Source organism: Equus caballus, chromosome 21 (assembly GCF_041296265.1).
Source record: "Equus caballus isolate H_3958 breed thoroughbred chromosome 21, TB-T2T, whole genome shotgun sequence".
Lineage (NCBI taxonomy): Eukaryota > Metazoa > Chordata > Mammalia > Perissodactyla > Equidae > Equus > Equus caballus.
The window spans coordinates 58,714,299-58,734,961 of record NC_091704.1 but is presented as its reverse complement, the minus strand read 5'-3'; the positions used below and the strand labels follow the sequence as shown (position 1 = coordinate 58,734,961).

The following is a 20,663-nucleotide window of genomic DNA, read 5'->3' as shown; positions in this document are numbered from 1 at the left end:
TTTAAAAGGGAAGGGGACAGGGGATATATATGTGAGTATATGCTTGAAATATTTCTGGGAGGATATTCAAGAAAATGGTAAAAAGAGCTGTTTCTGGGGAAGGAAACTGGGTAACTGGGGAGGGGAGGCATGACTGCGAGAAAAAGGAACTTTACTTCTGCCATTTGAATTTTTTGAAAACCTACCTATGTGTATTCTCTTGCAAAAGAATTAAAAATGAAAACAAATGCAAATACAACTAGGTTTCCTACATCACTCTACAGTGACGCCACGTTCCACATATGGATGCCTTTCTCTGTAATAAGCAGAGACGTTAAGAATTACTCCACTGACCACATTCAAACTTGTCGAGATCACACACGAGTGAGAGTGTGTAAATCTGGTGAAATCTGGTGAAATCTGGGTGGACGGAGCAAGCTCAGTATTAGTTGCTCAGTTGTGATAATGTTCGACGGCGATGCAAGATGTTACCACTGGGAAAACCAGGTGGAGGGAATACAGGCCTCTCTGTCCATGCTACTGCATCTTCCTCTGAATCTGTAATTATTTCTAAATAAAGCGTCAAAACAAGGCAAAAGGAAGCTATCGACGTGCAAAGGCTTATGTATAAAGAGAGCTCGATTTTAGCTCTGGTGCTACTGCCATACCTTCATTGAGTCCGTTCACCTTTCTTTGCCTATCTCCTCAAATATAATTGGGAGTGAAGGGTGGCCTTCTGGGGTACAAGGAGTCAGAGAGGGAACCCTGAGTGGTGAGCAGTGGAAAAGGCACTTCTGCCTACTTCTCTCTGGGCCTGAAATAAAGACAACAAAACATCTGAGTCTTAGCTCACCTTCCTCTTTGTCACTCGAGGCCACAGGTGTCCGGCAGCACCAGGCTTCAGGTTCCTCCCCAATCCCCGGGGAGTGGGAGGTGGCCACTCCTGGACACAAGCAGAGGTGGGAACGCGTGGGGAGTAAGAGAAGGGGACTGGGACATCTGGGGGAATTGGTGCTGCTCATATCCCGTGTCTGGCTGAGGGGCCTCTGCAGCCGAGACCCCATGTCGTGAGCTGATTCTTTGGATAAATTGGTGGCTAAACGGCCTGTGTATCCTGTCCTTCAGTGAGCAGGGCTGCAAGCAGGTTGCAGGATCTTGATTTCACGATCAGGCACATTCTGGGGCTAAGCAACAGGAGATGGACAGAAACACACATCTCAAGTCCTTAGACCTCTGTGATTTCACTAAACCCTGTCTTTTCCCTTCTCAGCTTTCTTGGAGTCAAGCTCTGAGTCTCTAAGAGCAGTCGAGATGTCTCTTTTCAGACCTGGGGCATGAAACACACACACAGACACTCTGAGGGCAAAAGCATAAACCCCAAAACCAATAAAAACAAAACAAAACACCATCTGGTACGTAGAGCCGCCCCGATAAAGAAAATACACTGCAGGTTAGCTAGTATCTTTTATTGTCAGATTTCTTTGAGTCAATAAACAGTGACTTCGCATGGCTGTCCATAAGGGATAAGGCAAATTTCTTTTTTCTTTGTGGGTAGACCTAATTGGCCTAAGTCTTTACAACTTCTCCATATAAAAATAAAAGTCCAAGACCAGATTATTTTTCTTCTGGTCATAAATGATTTATTTACAGGTGCCTTATTCAGACCACCATTATAAACTTGGGATAAAATATGTGTGGATTTCACTAAAGCCTCAGCATTTAAGGTCAGGGTCCTTTAAAGATTCGCTCACGTGTTCCACCTTTCTGGAATGCACCTTTCTCCGCCATATTCAACGTGGTTGTATCGTAACCTATCCAGAATGATACAAGCTAACCTTCCAAGAAACTTTTTTTAACTTATATCTTTTAGAAACGAAAAGACTCCAAAATGACTTCATATTGTTCTAAAAACAGCACTGGAGTCGGCTGTGGGAGTGGTTTATAAATACAGTTATGTGCAGGCTGCATATCTGTTTATAATACAGCAGAGACAGAATGCAGACTTTGCTACATGTAAAACGAAACTGAGTCAAAACGTAGCTTTCGAAATAGAGCAAAGACAGGAAAATCCAGGATTCCGGTTTGTTAATAAAACCACTTTATAAAGTAACAACTGAAGACTATAACTCTGAACTATTAAAATATACAGACAGACTGTTTACACCATTGCACATCCTCTCTCCCTTTGCTTTTAATGCTCGTGAGACAGTGACTAAAGTGATGAGTTTATGAACACACGCATGCACAGGCCAGCACATACACTGAAAAGATGAAACCAAGAAAAAAGTTAATACGTGTCCACGAGGAAGGCTGCCAGCAGCACTCCAGCTAAAACAGACTGTCCCCTTGCGCTCCCTCTGTCCCCCCTCCTACTCCCTCACCCTCCCGCGAAGTCGGGAAATCAGGCTGGGAGGTTAGTGCATAGTTGAGGGATAAACGCCCCCCTTCCAAGCTTTGTCAGTCTCCCCAAGAAGCGGGGGGAAAGCATTTCCCTTCAGTAGCACAGTTAAGGTCGATTAGTGTTGGTTCCACAAGTTAAGGCACTTCTGGCTGCTTTGGCGGCAGCGTGTTTTTTTCCTCTCTCTCTTTTAAGGCATGTGTCATTAACAGCAGTAAAGCTTTCGAAATTGGGTTACGGTTGACAGCTTAATACATGATCACTGAAGCTGACGGGGCGAAAGGTCCCTCGGAGACACCTCCTTCCACGAGGGGCTTCCAGAAAGCTTGGACAGCTCTGCTTTGGGCTCCCCAGCAGGAGCCGGCTGAGGCCAGGGGGTGGCGCGTGCAGATCCCGGAGACACGGCAGCCGGCTCCTGCCTTCACCTGGAGCTGCCCTGGCTGCTCACGGAGCGCGAGGCGCTGTAGCGCTTCTTCACGATCATGCTGATGTAGGCTTTCATGAGCTTGGCCACGTCCACCACCTGCCAGGCAGAAGCGGCACATGGTCACAGTCTCCGCCAGGTCAGTGGGCCCAGCCCACCAGCCGCACGCCCTGCGCCCAGCACGGGGAGGCGAGGGCTTGTCTTGCGAGCAAAAAGCGGTAGCCAGCTGTGTGAATCCACAGCTGAAGTTTTGTATGGACCTGGAAGTTCGGCTGCTTTTACCTATTCCTAGTCAGGGAGAAGGGGAACCGTGGCTTTTCCAAATACAGTGGGCACCACCTGGTGGTTCCCTCACACAAAAATAACAATTTTGCTTGATGTAAAACTGTCAGATTTTGCACATTAAAACCCCACCCAATGACACTAAAGTGTGTTGGTGTCATTAGGACTGCGATTACTATCCCTACTTAAAATAAGGGTAAATGACAGAGCCCACAGTCCCAGCTTTCAAAGACCAGATCATGGAGTACTGGTCAGCTCTTCACGATGCAGCTGGAGAAACAGAAGTGAGGCTCCGAGAGACTGGTGGAGAGCGCGGATGCCCAGGTCGGCTCCATGCCAGCTCCTAAATCGAGTTAGCTCCTTCCTGTGATGCGGGCACTACCACCCCCTTGCCTGTCCCTTCTCATGGCTGGCCTGGATCCCTGTTAAGACATCTGGCTTCCATTTCTGTGTTCTCTCTTCCCTTCCAATCCCATCCCACATTACTGTTTGTAAAAGCACCATCGTTATGTCACGCACAATCAAAGATCCCATAAATGGTCCCTGTTGCCTACTGGAGTCGACCAAACCCGGCAGCCTGGTGCCTGGGACCCTCCACTCAAAGGCCCCATCCCTTTCTATCTCCCTGCACACCTCCCGTCAGCCTAGTCTACCTCCCACACCACATCCTTGGTCCGACGGCTGCCTCCCAGCACTGCCTCCCCATCACTTTATACCAACAGCCGACCGGGTAACATGCAATTCGTTTCCATTTTCTACCTTAGCTTGCTAGAAGCTCCCTATGCGGAGACCTCAATAGCCGTTTTGTATTATTATTATTCCATTTTAAGCTTTGGAGCAGATACCATCCTCCAGCTCCATGCCCACTGCAAGAGCCGTCTCTTAGCTGCAATTCTCTGCCATAATAGTCTACGCATTTTCACCAGGCTTTACTGCCAACCTATATATTTTCCCTTGGACATCTATATCATTTCCCTTTCTCTTTCTTTCCTCCATGGGTAAAGACTGCCTGCTACAAAAGAACCAGGGTACAGAGAAGAAATTTGGGATGATCAGATTTTGGCCTGCGAGGACCTGCAGCTGAGGAGGAACGACCATACTGTATTTTCAAACGCCTTAAAGCAAAATATTCAAATAAAATTACTTGGTCAAAGACATCAGGAATGGGGTGTTATTATTCCATATTTTCAAGACCATGAATGAAATGATTTCCTTGGTTTGTCTCTTACCTCACTTGTTTCAAAGAGCAGCTCCCTCTCATCAACCACAATCTTGTACGTGTTCGCCAGGGGCGCCCCGAAAGAGAGGATGTGTTCATACTGGAAGACTTCTAATGGTCTTCCCTCGCCACGCTTGTAGACAGAGACAGCGTCCGCGCTGACACCCAACCAGAGTTCCTGGGGGAAGCCGCCTTCCTTGCACTGGTGGGCAAGAGTGAGCATTAAGAGTTAGACCATCAAGCGTTAGAAACATGGAGCACAGAAACCACAGGGCAGGCTTTGAGTCAAGCACTCTGCACGGAATACAGAATGCATTCAACGCGCGTTTATGCCTGGGGGAACTGAAATACGAGAAATGCTATCTCTTTGGCTGTCTGGATTAATTTCTGACTGGTCGACCAATCCTGTGCACTGGGGGAAACCTAACGGTAAATCTCCATCTTGCTCTGACTCTCCACCTCTCAACGTCATCACCCTAATATCAGAATTAGCTACACGGATGTGGCTGTAGCTGAGGAATGTGACGATGTTCCTCCAGCAGACTCAGCAGCCCAGCCAGGTCCACTCTTCTATCTCTAGTTCGGCCTCCAATCCTTTTTTGGATGATTATTCTTCAAACACAAAATCTAGGTTCACAAGGGAAAATTTTCCAAATCACTCCATGCTGAGCAGTTTTGGCTCCTTGTGAAAAACCACATCTCTTGACCAGGAGCAGCAACGACCTTCTGTGTATCCAGTGGTTAATCTCATTGGTTTAACGACAGACTTTCTTACATGGGTCAGTGGAGAACAATAAGAGCCCTGACGTAGGGGACAACACCACAGGGCTGATCTGAACCAGTACCAACAGGAGGGACACACTGGTGATGCCGAGAAGAGGAGGGACTTGTAGAAAGCATCTGATTTATATGTAAAAACAAATGTAATTCAATCAACCAACCAAACAGATGACAGCATCCAATGAGAAGCCATGAAAGGGTCTTGGGATTTAATCAATATTTAGATTTTTATAGAGCTTCATTTAAAAGTCATCAGATAACATGCTGAATGATTGTGATCATACGAAAAATGGATGCTCAGACCAAGGGCTGGCAAACTTATCTGTTAAGGGACAGATAGTAAATATTTCAGTATTTCTGGGCCATGTGGTCTCCGTCACAGCTACTCAATTCTGTCATTTTAGCGTGAAAACAGCCAGAGAAAATACAGAAAGGAATGAGCATTGCTGTGTTCCAATAAAACTTTATTTACAAAAAAGGAGGTAGGCAGATTTGGCCTTCGGGCTGCAGTTCGCCAAGCCTTGATCTAGACCATTAGTAAGATTTCCTTTCAATAAATGGTCTGCTTGGAAAAAAAGCTATCATATGAATCAGTGCTCAGTTGATGCTAATGGCTAAATTCCAGTTGTGAAAGAGAAGTTCGTCCCTGCAAACAGTCACAGGAAAAAATAAAAATGGAAAATCCAAATCTATCCAAAGTTTCTAATTTTGTGTAAATAGTTCTAAAAAAATGTTAATTTTTTAAATGCATATTTTTATCGGCACTTTTTCTTATTGGATCTATAGCTTCCATAAGACTAGAAGTTATTAAAAACAGGTTACATCTCAATTTTCCATTGACTCCTAATATTATGAAAGCACTTACTATAACAGAGGAAAAAACCTTTTGGTGGATGGGTGGGTGCGTTAAGGGTAAAATTTTGGGAGCTCTAACAAGAGAGTAAGAGAGCAATGTGTTCCACCCCATCCTCTCCCCTTAGGAACCTGGCCATGGTCACACTGATTTACGTTCTGAGATGCAACCTGTTCTTGAAGCTACAGCCAGCCTGCCCGGAACGCACAGCAGCCACTGCTCACCTCCACATCAAAGAGCGTCGACCCGTAACCAGGCCACTCCTTGATCACGGCCATGTACTTGGCCATGGCCTGTTCCTGGCTCATTCCCTGCAACTTCTTCCACTTGTCAATGATACCAGCTCGAGCAGAGGAGACTTCTTCCTTGATCCACATGTCCAACATCTGCTCTTCCTCGACCTTCTGCCGAACGACAGACCCCGTCCGGAAGCTCCGCCTCAGCGTCCCCTCCAGGAAGCTCGTCCGCCTCTTCTCCAGCCGCTCGCACGGCGTGAAGCTTTTGGTCGACTGGCTGATGCGGGTCTTGAGCCTCTGCAGGGAGTAAACCTCCTCCAGAGGGGGGACCGTGGCGTGCAGCGTGTAATCCCCCTGCAGGTACTGGAGCCGCAGGGCAGCGAGGACCTGGAGGTTTTCTTCAGGGGCCGGATAGTGGCCATGGATGACGGCTTCGTGGGCCTGAAAGGAAGCAGCCAACAGCTTTACAGGCCAGACACTGCTATGGGAAGTCCACCCGGCTCCCTCCCTTTCTTCACCAGGATTTCTCTCAAAGGTCACTCCAGCCAAAAATTGTACTCCGGCCCCCCTTGGCTGCTTTAAATTTCTCCCTAACACGGATACCATCTAACACATGTATTTTATTTCTTATTGTCTCTTTCTCCCCAACTAGAACAGTTCCTGAATAGGAGTTCAAATCAAATGTGTAGTAGTTTCATTCTACAAAAGAAGTGAAGAGCAGCAGACCTCACCCATGCTGGGAAATCTGCCACAGTGCATAATTTCTAAGGCCTAGCAGTTAACTCACGAGGGTATTAACAGGTCTCCCCACCTCCTTGCCAGTAAAGGAATCTGTTTCTAAAAGTTCCTTTTACCTGTTCAAACATAAACGCAAATTCCACGCTGTCTTTTGGTACGTTGTCTGTGTCCAGGAAGCAGTAAAGTTTGAAGTAGAATTTCCAGGGCAGGTCTCCCGCCTCTGATGTGGCAGCCAGCCTACGACAGAAGTCAAGAGAGACTCAGAAAGCAAAAGGAGATGGGCCTTAGGCAACCCACAGGGAGCTAACTTTATGACTTTTCTCTCTAAGGATACAGACATTCTGTCCATGCTCAGATAACAGAGTGGGTGGGGAGGGGGATGCAGAGAAAACCGAGAAAGAGGAAGGCTGATCAGGGCTCCTCGCTAATTTTATTTAACCAGAGGTAAAAAACATGCTTTCATTCTGTCTCCCTTTGAGACAACAAACAGGCAGCCTTCGATGAACTGTGCTAACAAGCATTTTCCACATAGCCCAGTCTAATTAGTACCAGCTAAGCTTTATGCTGAACCCATAAAAAGAAAACAAACAAAAACTATTTTCTTCATTCCCTTCACCAACCTTCAAATAAACTACAATAATATCTAAAAAAATTGACATGAATATTATGGAGGCTGTGTTTGCACTGAGCAGCAGTATCTTGTGTTACTCTGGGGATATGAGAGTCATAGATCAAATATTAGAATTCCAAGAGACAGAAAACGCAGTTTAAAGAGTTGGTAAGTTGGCTTGTATCTACTAGCCCAGTTTCAAAGCTCATGAGAAGTGAAAACCTAAGAATCAGGAATTTCCCAGAAAATGAGTACGATAGGGGACTGAAAGAAAGGATGGGGTAAAGGAACAATGACACATTATATCATATTTAAGACAGTGGCTTTATCTAGGAATCAAGAAAAATAGCCAGCAGAGAGAGATGAAAAATTACATCTGCTTCAACACAGGTAAAATGAAATGAACTCAAACACACACTGAAGCTGAACACGGAACGGAATTCAAACCCTCAACTCTTGCTCTTCATTTCCTTTATTTAATCTGCTGCGTTTCAGGGAGAAGGGACTTACTTTTCAAATTTTGCTAACACATCAGCTACGATGGTTCGGCTTTCGATGGCTTTATCGACGTGCCCGTTGTACTCAAAGAGGGCGAACATGTTCCTGCTGTCCTCCATGGCGAGGCCTCTGATCAGCTTCTCCACCACCTGGAAGACACATCACGGGGTCTCAGCTGTCCCAGAGCTGTGGTCCCAACACACGTGGTTCTAGAATGTGCCTTCATCTGAACCTGGAGGGAGCTGCCGGCAAAAGGGAGGGTCCAAGCAGCCTCCTGTCGTGTGCGGTCACCCAGAATTTCAAGGGTGCTGTTCCTCCCTTGCTCTTTTGAAGTCAGTTTTCTCTCTTCCTTGCCAAAAAGAACACAGGGTATTTTGCCACCGGTAGGGGCAAATGCTGGGCTAATTTCTTACAAACCCACATCAGCATGAAAAGTGCATGAAAACTGAAGCCTTGTGTTTCAGCTGATAAATTCATGAATTCCCAGAAACAATAGTGACATCTACCGATGTTTCTTCCACATATGGATTTTACCGACTACTCTTTTTAGCCAAGTGGATTTATAATACTAAGTTAAAATAAAAAAAGAAAGAGAAAAAACGTGTTCCCCTGACCCAACATTCTTGATGTTCACATGGCAAATAGGAACACTTCATTGCAGAAGTGGTACAATAAACCCTGGTCACACTGGGCACACCTGGGTCAGATCTGCAACCTCTGCTAGATACTCAACAGCTTCCCAGATTAGCAGGATTCTGTCTCACACCTTGGCATAATTTTAATTTGGTGTTTCTACTCAAACCTCAACACATATTTTTATCTCTTTATACATGTGGTTGGCTGCAGGTGACATTTATCTCCTTGTTTACTGAGCAGCTGTACTATGCAAATCACAAGTGCGCACGAGAGCCCATCCAACTGTGCACAACGCTCCCGGCTGAAGCCTACGGGCAGTGATGCATCACACAGCAGGCAACGCGGCGGCCTCTCCCTCACCTCCCCAGCTGTGGTGTGGGAGTTGATGGTGATCTTGCAGGAGCCTCCGCCGTGGCAATACACTGTGGATGTCATTTCCTGCCTATGGATCAGAGCTTCTATTTCATCTCGAGAAGGCACGAACTCTCTGCATTTGGTTTTCTTAAGAGATTCGTAAGTGAAGAGGGCGTATTTTTCCATCTCGGTTCCTGGAAACTGTTCCCGTATCCTAGGAGATGAACACTAACTGTTAATTGCTAGATTGAGGACGGCTGGCTCCAGACCAGAGTGGTAAGCAAGCCCCCAGTGGCAAAGGGAGCAAACCCCAGCCACTTCCTGGCAGGTTTAGTTTAAATAATAATTTTTTAAAAAGCCAAAGAGCCAACGTTTGACTGGGAGCAACTTTTGCTGCCAGGCCCCCTGTTGCGCTGTTATACTTGAAACAGTCATGCCTCATGCTGCTATAGGGAAATTGTTTTTCCACACTTAACCAAAATCTGAACCAGATTGTTTCTACCTGTTTGATCCGCAAATAAAGTTTTTTTTTTTTTCTATTTATGTAGGGTAGCGGTAATTATATTTGTCCAATGTCCTATAGATGAGGACACTGTCCCAAACTGGCCCTGCTCCCTGACCCAGCCTTGTGGGGCCTAGAGAGAAAAAGGATGCCTGAGTTCCGTCTCTAAGGCTGCTCAGGGGGCGCACGAGTCTGACCCGGAGATCTGTGACCCACACTAGGCGTCTTGCATTCGAGGCCTTTCTCAGAGCTGCAATCCACCGCACGCCTGGCTCTGCCCGGGCCCCTCATACCTTTTCAGATGGAACTTGAGGTACTTAAGAATCCCCCGACTGGGCAGAAAGGTGCAGCTCAGGCACGTCAGGATCTGCCAGCTGTACAGGTTGCCCACGCTGCCCGGATGGGGCACTTTGTTGGTCTGTTTGATGAGCTGGCAGTACAGCTCGTCTCGCAGAGGTCGGAGGTCATGCCCCGTCTGTAGGATGCCCTGGATTATGGGAATGGGGTCAGACACGGATTCCAGTTGCTGGAGGGAATTGAATATCTTGATGGCTTCGTCCTGAAGGGTTGTGTAGCCTTTGTCCTTGAGCACTAGGAAAACAAAGCGAACAGAGAGGTCACCCGAGGGGTTTGGGGAAGGCAGAATCCAAGCAGAAGACGGGATGGAGGAATGGGCACAGACATCCACCTGGTGACGCGGTGCCCACCACGCCCCCCAAACATTCGAATCCGCCACCAAAGCTGTCAAAACACAGAGGTGGGCAGGTCACACCGTTCTGTTATGTAACTGAACTATTTTACTGTACAAAATCCTTACTTAGAAGTAGGTCTCTTGCCGAACAGGTTCCATGGAATTTCCCAGAATGCAAGAATGCAAGACTATTTATATTTAGGATCTGGTCCTCTAGGATATCAACGCAGAACTCATGGGGACTGCTGGCATTTTCTGACTCCCTTTTGAATCTCTTTAGTACAACAATCCTCACATCACTACAACCAAACTTTGAAATCTCTGCTTTAATAATGAATCTTGAGTATATTTTACCTCTTTTTCCCATTCATGACGACTAAGACAGTCTTTGAGTTAATATGATAGAGCTAAAGAATTGGGAAAACAAAACCACACTGTCCCATCCCGGGTGGAACTGGGCACTTACAGTTGAGATTGATGTCCCCGTAGGGAAGGGGCAGGAGAGGGGAGTGGAGCGGGTGGTGGGTGTGGCGGAGGATCGGGTTCCGCTTGTAAATCTGCTCCACCACATCCGAGTTCAGGCAGTTCTCCTGGAAAATAAGCGAGCCATTCAAGCAAGCAAGCTTATCGTAAAAAACACATATGTCAAAGAACAAAATCATGTGCATCCTCCTACACATGAATATTTTCCAAAGTCTAAAGCATCTGTAAGCCCGGGGTGGTCGTGGAAATCTAGCATTAATAATTTGAAGCACAAAGATAGCCAGAGTCTGCGTTTGAAGACAAATCACAAACACATTTTTCTTACATAGCTCATGTGCATATATTGTTCCATGTTATTGAACAATCTTCTCCAAGATTATGCACACTTAAAAAAATTAATTTAAATGTCTCTTGCTAATTATTTCGCCATCAATCATTGAGCCAAATCATGTTATCATTATCTACAATTCATTTTAAAAATATATCTTGCTAGTTCTTTAATTGGCCTTTCGTATTCTTTCTGTACCTGAAAACTACACGTTGATATGTTACTGGTAAGACTGTTCTCCCTCGTGCCTGCTGCCCCTCATAGTCCTGAAATTTAAGACATCCTCCCATAGAATTTCATCATGTATTTATGCTCTTAAGATGTTAATTTGGGATATGAAAAAGCCAAAGGTACTTTTAGAACTTTAAATAAACAGAAAAGTTGAAGGAGAGGTGATGAATCATTCTGTCATGGTTAGGTCATTTCCACTATGAAATTATTTTTAGTAACATCCAACTGAAAGACAGAAAAAAATGTTTTTAATTACTTAAATTTTGTATGGACTTCATTAGGGCAACTTGTCTAATTTCTCAAAAAGTATTGCTTCATATTTGTAAAATTCTATTTACTCTTGATGTATGATTTCAAATCAATTAAAGAACATAAGAATAGACAAGTTGTAGCTTTGAAGAGAAAGTTTGGCCGACATGTGCTTCACTTTCTCAAAAGAATGCTTCAAAAAAATTTTTTTAGGCTATAAATGAAATTATTAGTATCCAGCACCCTGGGTTCCATGGGAAGCTTTGTAAAGTCTTATATGATAACAGACTTGCTGGATTTTGGCTTCAAATACCCAGAAAACAGATATCACTTTGGAATCAAGAGGCTGACTTGAATTTGGTGGGAAATAATATACTATTGATACATTGGACCCTCTCCCACCTTCATAAAGGTGGAGGCTGCCTCCTGGATCCAATTAGCTAATTTCCTTTGATATACATCAATAGACACCTGCCTCGTTATCATTCGAACATCTTTTCTGTCACAGCTCCAGCTCCTTCCTTTGTGTTGGGAATCGGCCCGCACAGAGAACATGGAGGAATGGCAGTATAAATGATTTCCTTAACCTAGTTCTGCATCAAGGATTGACCAGGTACGTGAGCAATACAACTAGAATATCCCATGTTTCCATTTCCCTTCCTAGAAAACGAGTGCAGTGATTTTGGTTCACGGCTGCCATTACATCATTCATTCATTCATTCATTCACTCATTCAACATACATTTACGGAGCAACCAATCTTTATAAACAGGAAGTTACAACTGTAACTGAACTAGTTAGTTACAACTAACAGGAAGTTAGTCCAGAAACTCGGGAGCTTCTGGGAGTTTAGAGCACCTGATAAGGATTCCAAGTTTTATAGACCAATCTGGGCTCTTTGTGAATCCATTGTGTGGTCCAGAAACTGTAGTAAGAGTAGAATTATTGTGTTACTCCTAGAAAGTCCTTAACCTGGATTCACGTGGAACCTGCAGCATAGCAGGTTGTCTGCAACACGGATCACACCACGTCCCTGTGATGGGGAACCCTAAACCCCAAACCACAGACCATCGTCCCTCTGCCTACAGGGACCAACACTTGGGTTTGCCTCCGAGGAACACCTAATACTTCCCTGGAGGCAAAATATTTTTAGCGTAAAATTTCACCTAGAGATCTCAAATTTAGATTCCTAAAAGCAGGGATACACAAACACAAGTTGAACCAAGAGTTGGCTTTGATTACAGAATATAAATGGAGCTTGACTAACGTTGACATCTTGATGTTCCAAGGGTGAGAATCCGTGAGCCACTATGAAGCACCCCAACGAGCTTGGATCTACCTTACCTTGATGTCCTGAATCAGCTGCTGGGTGGGGGTGTCGATCGGGGCCTTGGTGTCGGTCACATTTTGAATGGCGCTGGACCACCTGGTGGCCTCGTTGAGCAGCTTTGTGTAGAGGCGATAGCAGTGCTTGCGTCCATACACGGTGATGTTCCAATAGCCTGCGACAGGAGCAGCGCACACGTGAGCACTAACCTCTGCAGCCAAGGTGACGTTCTTGCCCCAGAGTCCCAGAAATCCAGCACCACGAGAAGCCTACGGCACCTCCCCCTGAGCCCCTTTAAAGGAGTCAGTCATTTAATTCAATAAATACTTAAATTCCTATATGTGCCTTGCCCTGCACACCCAAAGGATGTGGAGTTTACAGTTGAGAGAGGAAGACAAACCTAAAACAATAAACCCAGAATGAAATGATTATAACATTGACTCTGAAAGAAAAACAGGCATAAAGGACTTCCTTTCAAGGCTCTGAAACAAGAGTGAAAACTCCCCTCAGATTTCTGACTTTCCTTCCTTCCTCCTTTGCTTCCTCTCTTCCTTTCTTAGACTGTCCCTTGAAAAGAAAACACTGCGAAGAAAGCAGTCTGTGTGTTCAGAGACAAGCTGTAATCTGGAATGGAATAACTATATTAAAAAATATATGAATATTCTTTCGAAGGGAATAATTATATTAAAAAAGCACAAAATCACAACTAGCCACAGAAAAGAAAATAAACAATTTAGGCACATTTTTATAATACCGAAAAGCAGAAAAACTACTTACTGACTGCTTCTTATTTACTAGGCTATGTTCACTGACAGTCAGGATTTATCGTTTTTAGCTTGCACTATGACTCTTATGGCACAATGGAGAAAAAGATGAAAACACAAGCATAGAAAAATAAAGCTTCCTGTAGGAGAATCTTTCTCTGTTTACCTGTCATTTTCCTTAGAAAAATCCTTCTGCAACTCAATAAATCAAGACTTCTTTACTTTTTATTTATGGTTTAAATACTAAGTGTTTATACAGATAACAAGAGAGCGCCTCAGAAGATAAATCAACAAGAAAAGAGCTTCTTTTCAGGGAAAAAAACTACACACGCTCAGTAGGAATCTCATTCCTTTGCTCCGAGCAAACCCAGACCTCTTGTGATCTCATGTGCGATGTTTCCAGCCCAGCCAGTCACGAGCACACCGTACTGGTTACCTGTCTCTTTGAATATCTTCTCGTCTGGAGGGACAACAGAGCACAGGCTATTGAGGACCAGGGTGCCCAATTTCAGAGCATTCTTCTCCGAGCTCTTGTAATAATCCAAGGAATTGTGGGTTAGCACAAACCACCGTTTTTTCAATTTCAGTGAAGACATCTTTGGACTGTTTTTCACTTCCTTGTGCAACCATCCTGGAAAGAAAGATTCAAGTGTAAATTAAAAGCTGTGGATAGAAACACCAAATACCAGGTAACCATTTGCATAATGCTTACAAATAGGTTGTTTTTCTACACATTTGCTAGAAACAGCCACGATCATTTCTTCTTTATTTTTCACGACCTCAAGACTCAAAATCACTCAGAAAAGCTGCTCAAAATGGAAAGACCGCAGATATCTAGGTAAATGAAAGCAGGGCTCTATGAAAAAGCAAAGCACGGGAAGCAGTTACCTCTCACGATAAATTCCTGGCCCTCCACTCTGGTGTCGCCCTTGGACCTCTGCAGCAGCGTTATCCAATGGTGCATCTCCTCCGGCGTGTCGGCGTTGCAGTGGAGCACCCGGTTGGCCGTGATGATCACGAATGAATTGGGTCTGAGCGACAGGGTGAGAAGGGAGCAAAGCCTCTTAGCTGTGCTTTCAGCATCACCTCTACTTGAACCAAGACTAAATGCCTTTTTCCTGGCGTATGGGTCATGGGGATAAAACCTGAGGTGTTATTTGTATTTTATGTTAAGGCAAACCTTGCTCATTCCTGCAGGATTTGTTTTCTGCATCATTAACCTTTAAACTTGGAGCAACACATTCTGCAGGTCCTGAAAGGGAAAACATTTCTTCATGCAAAACTTTCCAGATGAAACTCGGTTCCGGGAAGGCTGCATAAGGTGACTGCAGGGGAAAATTTTTTTTTGATGCCTCTCCAAAGTAAATTTCTTTCTGCCTTTGGATACTGCCTCGGATAATATTTCTGTGGGTCAGTAATGAAATGTCAGGCACCAGTAATAGAAGATGATCAGTAAATAGGTGTCAGTGGAACATCTTATACACTTGATCACGCCTGGTACAGAAAGCCGCCAGGATCCACAGTTTCAAAGCCATCTGACAAGGGCGCATTTCCAGTCAGGGATAACATAATAATGGAAATTTACTTTCTCCCTCCTCTCTTTCTGTCTGGCAATGCCCTGAGCCTCTCAGAAGCCCTTGCTCACACTAATCCCTCTTTCTAACTGTTTAAGGCCGTGCCTGTGAACAACTTCTTGCATGTTCTCAAACGTTCACTGCAGTTAAGGGATGCAAAAGTTCAGGAAAAAAAAAAAACCCAGAAGGTTAACAGGACTGTAGTAGACAGAGAGACACACATGCTCCTTAAAAATAACAAGAAGATTTCTCTATAGTTGAGAAGGGACAAAGGTGGGCACATGAGGACGAGAAAAAAGCCTGAGCGGGGATGGAAAGTTCTAAGCATGGATCGTCACGTGCCCAGCCTGCTGTAGTGAAGGGGTTTCGGAGAAGAAAGACGTAGATAAGGTAGGAGCTTGACCGTCAGAACAAGAATCTGGGCTTTGATGACTGACATAATGCACGTGTTCAACACTCCTGAGCCATGCATAAGATGGTGCAGGAGCTACGGGAAACAAAGTCTGTGGTTCAGAAGAGCCTATATCAAGGGTGGGGTGATGGAGACGCCTGAATTCTGCGTTGGAGACACTGTTTTTGTTGTCAATTTGAACACATTTCCACTCACTTTCTAAAGCTATGTTACTGAGCAGAAGCCAATTTCAATTCTTACTCAGAATTCACAAGCAGCAAAGAAAAAGAGAGACGATAAAGACAAAGGTCACTGGGCACCAAGACTCCTGAGATCATCTCTCAAGATGATTTGCCTTTGAAAAACATGCTATTTGGAGGGCACAGCTAAGGTAGAAATGCCAAGGAAAATAAACCTTTGTGCTTTAATTATTAACACTCTACATACAAATTGTCATCAAAACCCATTTCAGATTCATTATTAAGTTAGAAAAGGGAGCTACACCCACCCCTTTGCTGGAATACTGTTTTCCAGGCATTTTCTTCCTGTAGGAATCCCGACTTTGTTCCTGTATCCAAATGAAGAATATTCCTCCTCTATGTTTTTTTTCCCTAAGCTTCAGTATATGGTTGTGTATCCTATTTGTTAGTTTTTTAGTTCTCTGTGTGAGCTGCCGCCACAGTATGACAACTGCCAGACGAGTGGTGTGGTTCCACAACCGGGAAACGAACCTGGGCCGTGGCAGTGACAGCACTGAATCTTAACCACTAGACCACAAGGGCAGGCCCTATTTTTTTTAATTGACTGTCTAAATTAGATTTCCACTGTCTCCCACAGCACTCCAAAGACAGCCAGAGAGGAAGACCTCCAGAAGATGTACAACTGGGTACCAAGACAGAAGACGCTGGATGGCTGGGGTTGACCATGTGGGAACACGCAGCCTAGAATCGTCCACAGCCCAGGAAAGAGAGAAGTGGCCCAAAAGCATAGGGATCCGTGGATGCACACGGGGAACTGATCACTTTTGTTAAGAGTCACATCTGAGCTTACCTGTCGGGGCTGTCAGAGGCGCACACTGAATCGATCAGCCCCACGTCCAAGGTGCCCTGGAAATGAGAGTGAGAGAGCCATTCAACAGAGCGCACATTATCGTAATATCCCCAGATTACGACTCTCTAAACAGGCAAACAGAGAAAGCTCCTTCTTTTTGGGTTAACTGCAAAATGATAGTTATCTAAGAAAAGTCCCCCTTCATTTAGTGTGTAGACAGCCTCCAGACAGGGCAGACCTACAGTACACTCATTAAAAAAATTACAAATTAATCTGTTTTGTTCTTAAAATCTCTCAGTGAAAAGTGTTTACAAATCTTTCTCAATAGTACAAATTTCCTGATTTACACTATGATCTGTCATGAAATTTTAAACTTATTCTGCTCAGAAACTTTGTTTTGTGTTGAACTTTTCTTATGAAAAAATAAAACTATTTCTTAGATATGATTTTATGACTCTGTCTATATATCTGGGATAGAGAACATAAAGAATATGATTTAGAACCCACCAAGTCCTTTGAAGAAAAGTGTTATGTGCTTCCATGATTTCATAAAAATTGGGATTTTTTTTTTGTTCTCTTCATGGTTTGAGGTGGGAGAATTGGAATCTGTTCCTACTTATGATCTTCTACACTTTATTCTATTTTTATACATGATTTTTAATCAAAATGTTCTTTTTTCTCTTTAATCAGTGTACTTTTACTTTAAAAAAAAAAAGATTGTCTAGAAATTTCTGGTCCCCTCATCTCCCTCAGGACATCCCGCCTCCACCCCACCGACGCTCACGCACCACAGCATTTTGAGGGTTGGCCTGCTCATCGTGCATCTCCCGGATCTCCTGGTCTGTGGATGCGTGGACCTGACTCAGCACGCTGAACCACTGGCTGTGGGAAGGAGAGAGTGACCGTCAAGGTGTGGCCAACCTCTGGATTTGCGGAACAGTGGTGCCCTTTCTCCACATTCTCTGAGGACAATGACATCTCTGAGCAACTTTGCTTTTAATTTGCCTACTTCTTCTGGGTAAATGTGGGTCACATACCACCAAGAGACAAAGTTAGAAGGAACAGCCAAAGTACCATTAAGTACCATACGTCGCAATTTCAGGTCAATGGAAGACCCTTTCCTCTAGGTCCCACAGACCTTTACAGACATTTAATGATGATGATAATAACTTCCTAGAGAAATGGGCAGCAAAACCCTCAGTTCAACCTAAAACACTTACATCAAGGACCTTTATTGAAGATATTATTTATAACCTAGGGGACATTCAGGTGCCTTTTCTTTTTTAAAAAGTAAATTTCAAGGTAACAAGGCCCATGGTGTAGATGTACCATCTCAGAACGGCCATCTGATGTTTATTTTTCCTAGTCATTCCCAGGATGGGGTTTCCAACCACCTGATGGGACTTCTACACTAGTAACTAAAACCGTAGAGAGCTGGGAATTGAAAACAGTTGCCTGAAGGGAAAAGTGGAAAATTATTTTGACCAGAGAACTCTTCCATCTTCATTTCAAATGTTTTCTCACTTCCAGCCTCATGAGAATCAGATAATAAAGAAAAACACGTCAACCCCAGAAAAGTCAAACAGAAATCATCATGTAACTCAAAACACAACACCAGCTTGAGGAACGTGACCATAAATATCCACCATCCAACATTTACTAAGCAACTGCAAAATGTGAGAGGTACCAACCATGAGGGATGCTAGGACATCCTTCTCCTGTAGGGGGCTTGAAAGACATACATACACCCCTACTAAATAAGGCAGAGGAGAAGGTACTTGGTATACAGTGAGATATTTAAGAAAAAAAAAATCCTATATATAAAAGTCATGTAAATTATTTATAGCAAAGCACTAAAATCTATCTCCTGTGATTCCTGAAGGAGAAAAATGTGACCAAGAGCTTGAAAATATTCACGACATACAGACTCTCAGGCAGACCAAGGGAAACATCTTTTTTTTTTTTAAAGGTTGGTACCTGAGCTAACATCTATTGCCAATCTCCCTTTTTTCCCTTCTTCTTCTTCCCGAAGCCCTCTAGTACATAGTTGTACATTCTAGTTGTGGGTCTTTCTGGTTGTGCTATGTGGGACGCCACCTCAGCATGGCTTGAGGAGCGGTGCTAGGTCCACACCCAGGATCTGAACTGGCGAACCCCTGGGCAGCCAAAGCAGAGTGCGTGAGCTTAACAACTTGGCCACAGGGCTGGCCCCAAGGGAAATATCTTAATATGAATTTTCTTCATCAATTCTGATTAACCCAAAGGTAAGACTTCAGCCACTGCTTTGTGAAGCTTAAAAATACCCCAAATCAAACACTAAAAATCATAGACATTCAAGATGAAGGCCACGTGGGATCCCACACAAAGGGATAAAATTGACTGCATTTTCAATCTTTACAGGTGACACGCCTAAGTTTACAAATTTCTCCTCCTGAATCAAGTATAACTTGGAATTCAAAAAGGAATTTTTTAAAAAGTGTTCAACTGGTCAGGGGAAACAGCCCTTGGCTAAAAAATTCCAAATGTTAAATTTAGCAGGTTCATTATGGCACCAAACAGATGGGACAGCTGCCAAAAGCTGGGCCTATAATTCAGCTGACAAGCTGTGGGCATTCCCTGGACCTCAAAAAGCCACACGTGGTCTCTAGGAGTCCCAGACGGAATGATGGGGCTATAATTCCAGGTTTGCTTGTTTTTCCAGTTTGTGTCATAATTTATGGATCCAAGCAGGGTTTTAGTTCGTTCCCATGGGAAGAATTATTTTCTTTGCCCTTAGTGCTGCTCCTAGGGTGTTGGATCAACTCGGAAACATTCAAAGGGCAAGGGGTACTGAGAGGCCCTGAGAACTCATGAGAAGGTTATAAAGATTTCTGAGCTGAAAAGCAAAGAACACAGGCCAAACGATGTCCCTCATAAATTAGAAGATATTCTCTGGGGTTGCTCAGAGTGGATGACAGACGCCTCCAACATCACCCTACAGACTCACAGAGCAGCAGGCACAGCCAAGATACTCCTCTGCATCCCATCTACCGTGTGACCTCGTGATGAGTCACCCGGAGGGGCTAACACCAGTTCTCCTTAATTTCGTGCCACATCTCCTCAGCACTCCAAGATGGAAACCCAACACCCAGAAGAGTTAGACAATTGCCCCAGCCAATGAGGGCCACGCCTGTCCTCCGAGCTCAGTCAAAAATTTAACCTCCTGAACAATGTCAGCAGCTCAGTTCCTCCATTCAATAGAATTGTGGTTGCCTGTTCCACAAATGACACCACCCTTTCTCTGTACCTTAGTCTCCTAGTCTGTTATATACGGATAATGGTAATAATACCACCACCCTGCAGGGTTACCGTGAGAATTCTAACAGATGTGAAGCATTTCAGAATACTGCCTGAAATAAAGTTAAGTTCTGCATCTCTTCTATCGTATTGAATTCCTTCAATATTAAGACCTTTAAAACCCTCCAGATGCCAGAGCCCTATCATTTATTTAAACAGCCATTGGTTAATACTCCTGCTTTGTCAATCCTTAAACAAACACAAGCTGTTCCCTTTCAAAGCTCAGAAGCTTCCAGAAGATGGGCTTTCAGCTGTGTGTAGCTGCACAGTTTACATATGCTGCCAATGAAAATAAAAGCCTGAGCAGAGATAAAAGGGTCTGTCTAGGGGCAACTGAGCCTGGAAATCCTGAACCACATGCTGTACTGGGACACATAAGCCCAGTGGGGGGGTCCCCATGGGATAAGAACATCAATCTCTCATGATTCACAGTCGTCAACCATCCTAACAGAAGACCCAACCAGAAAATCCAGGAGACCCTTTCCAAAGCCAGTAGGTACAGTGCTCTGTGTGACGCCCAGGCCCGTGCAGGAGTGAGGCTGCAGTTACGATGGAGGTGCCAGCACAGTGCCTCACCTGGCATCTTCCGGGGACTCGGCGATCAGGTGGAAGGTCCTATCGGCCATGATGATGTCAATCCCATTCTCTTTGCTGGTGTTATCTATGATCTCTCTGCGAAGGAACAAAAGCCCCAAACACAAATCAGGAACCCAGAATTCTGAATAACAGGC

The 20,663-nt window shown here is 44.4% G+C and overlaps 1 protein-coding gene and 1 long non-coding RNA gene across 2 annotated transcripts in view; one reads left to right on the top strand and one right to left on the bottom strand.

The window, feature by feature from the left end:
* Nucleotides 1-1,430: 1,430 nt before the first annotated feature.
* Nucleotides 1,431-20,663, bottom strand: part of MYO10 (myosin X) — a 210,741-nt gene continuing 191,508 nt past the window's right edge. The window contains exons 28-41 of the mRNA XM_005604338.4: nucleotides 20,509-20,604; nucleotides 17,385-17,478; nucleotides 16,597-16,652; nucleotides 14,470-14,612; nucleotides 14,018-14,212; nucleotides 12,835-12,992; nucleotides 10,667-10,790; nucleotides 9,803-10,100; nucleotides 9,014-9,221; nucleotides 8,030-8,166; nucleotides 7,026-7,146; nucleotides 6,160-6,612; nucleotides 4,313-4,504; nucleotides 1,431-2,900 (exon numbers count right to left, since the gene is read on the bottom strand). Of these exons, the coding sequence (XP_005604395.2) occupies nucleotides 2,799-2,900; nucleotides 4,313-4,504; nucleotides 6,160-6,612; nucleotides 7,026-7,146; nucleotides 8,030-8,166; nucleotides 9,014-9,221; nucleotides 9,803-10,100; nucleotides 10,667-10,790; nucleotides 12,835-12,992; nucleotides 14,018-14,212; nucleotides 14,470-14,612; nucleotides 16,597-16,652; nucleotides 17,385-17,478; nucleotides 20,509-20,604 (2,377 nt within the window). The 3' untranslated portion in view covers nucleotides 1,431-2,798. The remainder of the gene's footprint in view (nucleotides 2,901-4,312; nucleotides 4,505-6,159; nucleotides 6,613-7,025; nucleotides 7,147-8,029; nucleotides 8,167-9,013; nucleotides 9,222-9,802; nucleotides 10,101-10,666; nucleotides 10,791-12,834; nucleotides 12,993-14,017; nucleotides 14,213-14,469; nucleotides 14,613-16,596; nucleotides 16,653-17,384; nucleotides 17,479-20,508; nucleotides 20,605-20,663) is intronic.
* LOC138919858 (uncharacterized) lies at nucleotides 9,156-17,025 on the top strand. Its single transcript, XR_011430408.1, has 3 exons — nucleotides 9,156-9,283; nucleotides 12,000-12,104; nucleotides 16,384-17,025. It is a non-coding gene; the product is annotated as an uncharacterized lncRNA (long non-coding RNA).